Source organism: Physella acuta, unplaced genomic scaffold (genome assembly GCF_028476545.2).
Source record: "Physella acuta isolate Inbredline_101_S28 unplaced genomic scaffold, ASM2847654v3 ptg000794l, whole genome shotgun sequence".
NCBI lineage: Eukaryota > Metazoa > Mollusca > Gastropoda > Physidae > Physella > Physella acuta.
The window spans coordinates 529,231-539,272 of NW_026732312.1; the positions used below are offsets into that span (position 1 = coordinate 529,231).

Here is a 10,042-nt window from a genome sequence, read left to right on the forward strand (position 1 = left end):
AGTAAAAAGAAAATTCTGGAACGAAATTCCAAATTTCTGAAAAGTTCAGAAATCGAAACTTCTGGTGCTTAAAAAGTTCCAGACGATAGGTTAGCCTAACGCTACCCATGGTATAACTAGGGTTTCTTTCAGACATTTTTCTCATAGGGAGCGGGTTGGGGGATTAAAACTTCGAAGTGGGGATGGACACTGGTTAATGATTAAAGCATATATATTTTTTTTTACTTTGTCTAAGGTGGTGCCACCCCCCCCCTCCCTCCAGCCCACACCCCTTCCCACCCGGAAAAATGCCTGAAAGAAACACTATAACATTGGAGAGTGCTATATGAAAGGTTGGTTATCATTAAGGAAACTAGTCCAGGACATAGTTGTTTGTGAGGTTCTTGTCGGCAGCTTATGTCCTGATGAGAGGACAGACATGTCCTGTTAGGACGACAGGTCAATGTCCTAGTGGGACGACAGGACTATGTCCTAGTGGGACGACAGGACTATGTCCTAGTGGGACGACAGGACTATGTCCTAGTGGGACGACAGGACTATGTCCTAGTGAGACGACAGGACTATGTCCTAGTGAGACGACAGGACTATGTCCTAGTGATACGACAGGACTATGTCCTAGTGAGACGACAGGACTATGTCCTAGTGGTACGACAGGCTAACTACTACCTAAGACAACAAGCAAATAAACAATGTTAGAGCAATTCAGTTGGCGCAGAAATGTTTATAAACAAAAACATGGTCTCTGCTGATTGTCTTCATGAAGAGTTACATAACACAATCTCTGAATATGGGCCGTATGTTGACTATATGTTTGATGGCTGATGTTGATTGGATGTTAGGGTATAATATGATGTTGAGATGTTGAAAGTTTATTGATAAACTGTTGACTGTTGATAGAATATAACCTTGATGTTGACTATTGATATAATATAACCTTGATGTTGGCTGTTGTTGATAAAAATATAACCTTGATGTTGACTGGGTCCTGACCAGAAGTTTAATTTTCCCCTCACTCACCACAACCCTGAGCTTCCCCACGCCCAGCCGAAATGCGATCCCAGCATGCCCGGTGTAGATCGATGGCCCCGAGGGGATAGTTAAGCCCTGATTGGCCAGTCGTACCCTGTGAGTAAAAGAAGGTCAAGGCTGGGCTAAGCGTTTAACGGCTAAACCTTTAGTGCGGCACAGTTCGTTAGAATCCTAATGTCGTCATTCGGCATACGTTGGTTCCCAGAGTGCTAGAATTCATGGTTTTATCAATAGCAAGTCCGTGTTATTATTGGTCGTCTGCAACTCAATGTTTCAGTGTGATTGTTCAGTGTTAAACCTGTGTTTAACATTCTACAATCAATCAATTTTCTCCTAAATATTGGCCTACGCTCCCGTTATATTGCGCTAAAGCCCAATTACATTACCGTAAGCCCCCATTAGATTGGATTAAGTCCCCATTATGTTGACATAAGCGCCCATTATTTTTCGCTAAAGCCCCAATATATTGCCCTACACTGATCTAAGCCCACAACGTATTGCCCTTAGCCCCAATTGTTGCCCTAAGCCCCCATGGTTGCCCTAAGCCCACATCACACTGACCTAAGCCCACATCATGTTGCCCTAAGCCCCCATGGTTGCCCTAAGCCCTCACCACACTGACCTAAGCCCACATCATGTTGCCGTAAGCCCACATCACACTGACCTAAGCCCACATCATGTTGCCGTAAGCCCACATCACACTGACCTAAGCCCACATCATGTTGCCGTAAGCCCACATCACACTGACCTAAGCCCACATCATGTTGCCGTAAGCCCACATCACACTGACCTAAGCCCACATCATGTTTCCGTAAGCCCACATCACACTGACCTAAGCCCACATCATGTTGCCGTAAGCCCACATCACACTGACCTAAGCCCACATCATGTTGCCGTAAGCCCACATCACACTGACCTAAGCCCACATCATGTTGCCGTAAGCCCCCATAGTTGCTCTAAGCCCACATGGTTGCCCCCATCCCTCCTCTAGAAGGAAATCTCCCGGCTCTTGGCGTCATAGTGGATCATCTCCTCCTTCTCCCCCTTGATGCAGCTCGTGCTCCCGCTGCACCCCGCCCTCATCTTCATCGACGCCCCGTCCGCGCCCTCATACACCCCCAGCTGCCCCTTGCTCGGGTACACCTCCCTCTCCTCCTCCTCCTCCAGAAGCTTCTCCTCCTGCAGCCGGACCTGTCGGACCTTCCTCCTCCAGGCGACGTACCCCAGGCCGACCATGGAGCCCATGTACCCCAGGGTCAGCAGCACGCCCACCACGCTGTCGACGCGGATGAGCGGGATGGTGCTGATGATGTCGCAGCTGTAGTGCAGGATGCTGGTGTTGCTGGAGGACGACTTCTCCAGCAGGTACACGCACACCAGGTACTTCGTGTTGGAGCTCAGCAGCTCAAACGTGAACGATCGGGTCGAGCTGGTCAGCTTGTTCGACACGATCTTCCCGTTGGGTGTCTCGCAAAGTGCAGTAGCCTCCATCTTGCTGTCTGACGACGTGCGGTTGGTTAAGCTCCATTTGACCTGGATTGACGACGTGCTAATGTCGCCAGCTTCGATGTGGAGGATCCCGTACAAGCGCTGGTCGTAAGGTTCCCGGAAGTGGCTGAAGACGTTGAGGTGGTGGTCAATGTTGGATGTGTCCAGTGGGTCGCTGGCGGAGACAACCCAGGTTAAAAGAGCGAAGGCACAAATCGTGTACAAATGTTTACATGAAAGTGGAGGCAGCAAGAAGCGGGCCATGGCAGTGGGTTCTTTGGCGCCTGGAGATAAAGAGAACATGGTTTTAGTACAAGTGGCTGTTTGCCTGTTTGTAGCTGAGACTTTAACGTTAAGGCTTTCTACATCTGTGTATTTTATGTCCTCTCGTGTAGTCCTATGTCTGGTCCTAGTCTGTGATCCTACGTCTAATCATATATGTGGTCCTCTCTCATTAGTTTAAAGACTTAATGCACGATCACGTCAGATAATAGACCAACGGTCAGTCGTGTTATGGGATCTGTGGACAGGTCATGATGTTATGTCCTGCTATGTTAAAGTCCTGACTGTCTACACGACACATACACAGCAACACGACACATACACAGCAACACGACACATACACAGCAACACGACACATACACAGCAACACGACACATACACAGCAACACGACACATACACATACACAGCAACACGACACATACACATACACAGCAACACGACACATACACATACACAGCAACACGACACATACACATACACAGCAACACGACACATACACATACACAGCAACACGACACATACACATACACAGCAACACGACACATACACATACACAGCAACACGACACATACACATACACAGCAACACGACACATACACATACAAAGGAACACGACACATACACATACACAGCAACACGACACATACACATACACAGCAACACGACACATACACAGCAACACGACACATACACATACACAGCAACACGACACATACACATACACAGCAACACGACACATACACAGCAACACGACACATACACATACACATTTCCACAGCTCGCATTGACGTTAACAACTCTCTACTAGTCTGATTAACGTCACGTGGGCCACATCTTGACTGTGTCAACTGGATTCTAGTGAACTTGATGTGTCTCAAATATTGAATGTGTCAATGGATTCTAGTGTCAACACGAACCTGTGTTCCCATACAGTTGTAGAACTACGTGTGTTGTGTGAGTTGTTTATATTGTTGTGACATCAACTAGGGAATTGAACTTCACTTCTAGTTGTTTACTTCATCTGACCTACTTTGATACAAGCTGAGTAGTTTTTTTCAAAATTGATCTACTTTGTAATATGAGTTAATGATATGTAATTGACAGATAACGTTTAAAATTCCCTGCACATAGAGCTACAGGCCAATCGATAAACTATACACACACGCCCTATATCAACAAATAAACACACCACAAACTATATCAAGAAATACACACACACACACACTCACTCACAACAAACCTAAACACACCTCTAACTACACACACCCACACCACTAATTTTAATACACATCACTAACAAGAAACTCAGATGTTCCTGTTTGTAGATCGACAAAAAAAAAAACGCATTAGGTTTTTGTGCAACAATCTAACATTCAAATCTCGCTGCGCGTACATTATGTTGTAACTTGATCACGCTGCATTGAGTCGTCTGCAAGTCGGTGAGATAGGGGTGGAGGGGAGGGGGGGGGGGGTAGTTAGCCGAGAATGAACTGTGTCCGCCATGTTTGTTTACTTTGAGTTTGCCATTAAAGATGAAGAGTTCTCGATTACCAGGGGACTATCGACATTGTGATGATGTTTAACGGTGGCTTTGTTCTGGTTTTGTTCTGATTTTGTTCTGGTTTTGTTCTGGTTTTGTTCTGGTTTTGTTCTGGTTTTGTTCTGACTTTGTTCTGACTTTGTTCTGACTTTGTTCTGACTTTGTTCTGACTTTGTTCTGACTTTGTTCTGACTTTGTTCTGACTTTGTTCTGACTTTGTTCTGACTTTGTTCTGACTTTGTTCTGACTTTGTTCTGATTTTGTTCTGGTTTTATTCTGGTTTTATTCTGGTTTTGTTCTGATCTTGTTCTGGTCTTGCTGTGATGTTGCAGATTCGCAACACAGTGCCACAACGTATGTCAGAATGCATGGTGCTGTATAGATTACAGTGACATACAATAGGTTATTCTCCGTTAATTACACGGATGTAACATTTGACATTACGAAACTGACGCATTGCTATATCAGATGTCGTAAAACTAAAAAAAATTATTCCTAAACAAAAGCCTTTTACTCTACATGGCATTTGTCATCTGTGACATATGTCAATATTCAGTCGTTGAAATATTGTTAAATGTTGTATCTGACATTTCTCTAGCCTTAGTTACTTGGCATTTATTAATACACATTACTTGACACTTCGTTAAATTTCAAAGTAGAATAAGCGCTAAGTGTACAATTTTCACACATCTGTACATATCTACAAACAACGAACAGCAAGCTCAGTGCTGACCGGGTAGCTAATAGTATGTGTATATGTACACAAACATTCCAAAAATAAAATCCCACTTTGTGCAGTCTCTAATGGTATGTGTAGGCATATATGTGTATAAAAAACAAAAGGAAAATCCCACTTTTGTGCAGCCTCTCATGTGTACAAACAACCCACAAAGAAAATCCCACTTTGTTCGGCCGTCTGAAGGCGTGTGTATACATAATGTAAAAAGAAAATCCCACTTTTGTAGAGCCTCTAAAAGCACGAGTATCCACAATGTAAAAAGAAAATCCCACTTTTGTTCAGCCTCTACCAACACCACGAGATAGACGCTGTAGACATGATTTAGCTTTTACAAAATCAGCGGCAAGTCAGGCCAAATCTCAATCACCTGCCACACGCATACATCGATACTTCAATCCAGTAAAGAAAAAAAGTAACCGTTTGAAGTCTATTTTTAGAATGAACAACACGGGCTTAAGACATTGTTTCTTGGGTTACAAGATAAATCACAACACTCTGAGTGCTGGTGACGTCACATAGAGATTCGCTCGTGACAACACTACAGTATAATGTGACGTAATCATTTTACAAAATGTGTTAATAAACAGCTACTCGGTGAAGGGAATATAGATTCTGTATTTACTTTAGACTATAATTACAAATAAAACAATGACACTTACGGAATGATTTTATAGACTATCCCGAGATCCACGATGTGGTAGGCTATTTTTATCTCGCTTCACTGCATCGTGTGATGAGCATGAACTGCACAGTGTACCAGTATATCGATGAAAAAATAAAAACGCGAAATTACCCCCCTTTAGCTTCGACCCGCTGACGATATCAACAGCTGATCAATAGTCATGTTGATCGCCTGTAATTTTTTTACCTCCCCTCTCTGACGAGAGCTAGTCACGGGAGTGACACACGGACGGGTTGGTGAAACGGTTGGCGCGTCACACCTACAGCACGACTCACCCGCACGTGTCGCGTGTCGCCACGATGCACGCGCACACAGGACGGCCTGAATTATTCACCAGCCGCGCGGGCCGCGTGCATTTTGATGACGTCTTCCTTACCCAACCAGGCGTGAAGCTCGCGGCTCTTGCGTCAGGGGAGGTTTTAATCTCCTTCGCGACAGAATTGAAGAGGGATGCTCAGGGGGGATTACTCCAGACAAAACTAAGATTTTGGACGCTTGGATTTTAAATTTGCTTGCCTGACATCAAATATTGTTCTGGCATATTGGAATATTCTCTTTTATTTTCTGAGCATGTATGCGAAAGCAGAGTGTTAGATTATAGCACACATTTAAAAGAAGGCTTCTAAAAATAAACTTTACCCCATACCATGGTCCTATTTCTAAATCTCTTGCTCTAAATTTGGTTTTGCATTTTATAGGATTCATTAGGAAACGGAAATTAGCATTTCAAATAACTTAATGCCTGCATTTTGAGGTCACCCAATTCCACGGGATGTTATTTAATTATAAGCAATTCTTTATCAAAATATATCTATCTTCTATATATGTAATTCTCTTCTGGGAGCCGCTAGAAAACAAGCTGCAAACGCGCCTAGAAAACAAGATGTAAACGCGCTCCCTACCTCCCCACCCCTACATGGTTTTAGTGAGCTGTGTTCACTCTAAATGTTTACAAGCAGAGCCAACGATTTTAAACGTAGGGGGGGGGGAAGGGGGGGGTACGGTCCTAAACGAGCTACTTATAGTGTTTTAAAGAAATATTTTCAGTGTCAGCGTTGGTACTGTCGAATTCACAAATTATGAATTACTGAAAATTAGAAACAACTAAATAGCGGCGTATGTTATGCCGCGGGCCGGCTCGTATATATAATTTTCTTCTGGGAGCCGTTAGAAAACAAGCTGCAAGCGCCTCCTTGCAGTCCCCCCCTCTCTCTCTCTCTCTCTCTCTATTACTATCACTACCACCCCCACCCCACCCCCACATTGTCTGGTGAGCGGTGTTCACTCTAAATGTTTACAAAGATAAATGTTTACAAATCGAAGAGCCGTAGAGCAGGGTTTCTATTAGGGGCAGATAATTTAGTTCGATTTTAAACTTACAGGAGGTAACTAAGAAATAGCTAAGAGGAGGCTGCTTTCACGGGGGGGGGGGGGGGGGTGTAGAGTCGGGGTTAGGGGAAAGGGAGGGGGGGTTAGTGTTTTAAAGCAAATATTTTCAGTGGCAGCATTGGTACTGTCGAATTCACAAATTATGAATTACTGAAAAGTAAAAAATAAAACAACTAAATAGCGGCGTATGATACGCTGCGGGTCGGCTCGTATATAATAATTCTCTTCTGGGAGCCGTTAGAAAACAAGCTGCAAGCGCCTCCTTGCAGTCCCCTCTCTTTCTCTCTATCACTATCACTACCACCCCCACCCCACCCCAACATTGTCTGGTGAGCTGTGGTCACGCTGTTTACATTTTACAATCATAGAGACGGGTTTGGTGACGGCTATTAGGGGCAGATAATTTAGTTTGAAACGATTTTAAACTTAGAGGAGGTAACTAAGAGGAGGCTGCTTTCACGTGGGGGGGGGGGGGGAAGGGGGGTTTAGTGTTTTTAAGCACATATTTTCAGTGGCAGCATTGGTACTGTCGAATTCACAAATTATAAATTACTGAAAAGTAGAAAAAAAAACTAAATAGCGGCGTATGATACGCAGCGGGTCGGCTCGTAGTAAATAAAACCGCTTTGGTTAACTAGAATGGCCCTTCGAAACAGTGGCGTAGCTAGGATTTTTGGGCCCCTATGCAAAAAGTGTTAGTGGGCCCCTCAGAGACGTAGCGACCTTTCCCGGCGTGTTCAGATGGTGTGACGTCACTTTTTTGCATTATAAAAAAGCAATGTTAGAAAACGAATTTTAGCCCTTATGTCGCATTTTAGAAACCCCCCCCCCCCCTCAGACTTTCGATTTGCAACCCCCCCCCCTCAAACTTTCGATTTGCACCCCCTCAAACTTTTGAAAAAAGGCCCCTATTTGCCTTGGGCCCCTGTGCCTTGCTTACGCTAGCTTTACGGTAGCTACGCCACTACTTCGAAATCGTAAAAAGATAGTTCAATTTTAGAAATGACTTAACTGACTTAATATTTCAATGTGTTTATTTTGCGTTTAGTTATGAACACTACAAATAAATGCACACAATAATGTGTTATAATGTAAATAAAACAATATTAAACAGTGAAGACAATAATAAACAGTGACAATAATAACTAGTGACAATAAACAGTGTAATTAATAAACAGTGACAGTAAACCGTATCAATAAAAAAACAGAGACAATAAATAAACAGTGACAATAAACAGGGACAATAAAAATAATCAGTGACAATGAAAAAACAGTGACAGTAAAAACCAGTGACAATGAAAATAAACATTGACAATAAAAAAAAAAACCCCAGTGACAATAACAAACAATGCATGAATCACTGGCCTGGTACGTAGCGCTGGATGTAAGCGTAGGCGGCGGGGACCAGATAGACGCGAGGGGAGCTGTATGCTACGTTTATCGACATTTACCTCCTGTGCTAATTTGCATAAATAATCGATAGCGTCCCTGACCTAATTTCCACACTAGAACACGAATACGCGAAAGGGTTTGTATACGGTCAACTTAAGTAGCGGGAGAATGTTGGTCAAGTCAAAACATTAAGCCAAAATTTTAGCTTCATACGTGAAATTATTTGGCCTCTAGTCCCACAAATTTATCTGGCTGTGCTTGGACTAATGTTAGTGGTACACCAGCTAACACAAGCACGTTGATTGGCTAATGAACGGACACACAGGTCTACTGGATGTTCGGTCAATAATAAAAAATAAAAGCGTTTCTATAAATCTGTTCAAAAACATTTTCTGATCATAACTTTTGCTTTTACTTCTATATCGCTCCATCACATCTATCCATTCTGCGGCTCTACAACCCTTGGAGGTGTTTGGCCACTACACCACTTTCTTCCATTCAGACGTCTGCTGTCTACAGCTTCCACGTCTGGTCTCCAAACTCCAAGCTGCTATATCTTTAATCTCATGTTGGGTTCGAATTCTCCACCCATTCGACCCTTACATTTTCATGACGATATTCCTTTCCCAGATATTCCGTATTTTTTCAGTTGTTTTCAGTGCCCGGTTTCTCCGACATACATTATAGTTTCATATTTTATTTGTTTCATGCTCCTACTGGTGATCATACTTTTCCTAATGTTCTCGCTGGGTGATAAAAAAATAAAGTTGCATGCCCCAGAACAACTTGTTAAAATCTGTTTTAAATCAAATCTATTGATTAATGTTTACGTGCAATGTATGCAATTTTTGCCTTACTAGGCTCAAGATCTATGTTTCACTTTATTTCATCATTTTATAGCTTGTCTTCAAGAAATACCAAACTTGTATGTTATTGGAGTTTGTTATTTTTATAAGGCCAGTCGGCCTTCTTGATGTCGGACTTTTTTCTTGTCGGCCTAATTTTCTATCGGCCTTTTGCCCATGTCGGCCTTTTCCCGGATCATGTTGTGGCTGCTGTAATGCAGAGGCGTAGCGACCCTTCCCGGCGCCCGGGGACATACTGTCAATTTGGCGCCCCCTTGGGAGCAAATTTTCGATTTGCACCCCCCTCGAACTTTTCATTTGCACCCACCCCCCCCCCTCAAACTTTCGATTTGCACCCCTCCTCGAACTTTTCATTTGCAACCCCCCCCCCCTCAAACTTTCGATTTGCAACCCCCCCCCCTCGAACTTTTCATTTGCACCCCCCCCCCCTCAAACCTTTCAAATTGGCGCCCCCCCCTAAGGTCGGCGCCCGGGGACATATGTCCCCCCCCCACCCCCCCCCCCCCGCCCCCCCCCCCCTTCGCTACGCTACTGCTGTAATGTGCCTTGTTGCCTGCGAGATTCGTTTCATTTAGCCGTTACAGATTTAAATGGGTTTATTTTGTCCAAATTTGGTTCTTTTACCTGGCTTTCC

At 43.7% G+C, this 10,042-nt stretch overlaps 1 protein-coding gene across 1 annotated transcript; it reads right to left on the bottom strand.

The window, feature by feature from the left end:
• Positions 1 to 296: 296 nt before the first annotated feature.
• On the bottom strand, positions 297 to 5,994 carry LOC131951010 (uncharacterized). The gene is made up of 2 exons (XM_059313257.1): positions 5,739 to 5,994; positions 297 to 2,801 (listed from the first exon to the last, which is right to left on the bottom strand). The coding sequence occupies exon 2, from the start codon at positions 2,779 to 2,781 to the stop codon at positions 2,017 to 2,019; it is 765 nt and encodes a 254-aa protein (XP_059169240.1). The 5' UTR covers positions 2,782 to 2,801; positions 5,739 to 5,994; the 3' UTR covers positions 297 to 2,016.
• Positions 5,995 to 10,042: the final 4,048 nt, after the last annotated feature.

Bases quoted from the DNA above. Each gene is read 5' to 3' on its own strand.
- LOC131951010 (XM_059313257.1), bottom strand. From the start codon at position 2,781: ATGGCCCGCTTCTTGCTGCCTCCACTTTCATGTAAACATTTGTACACG.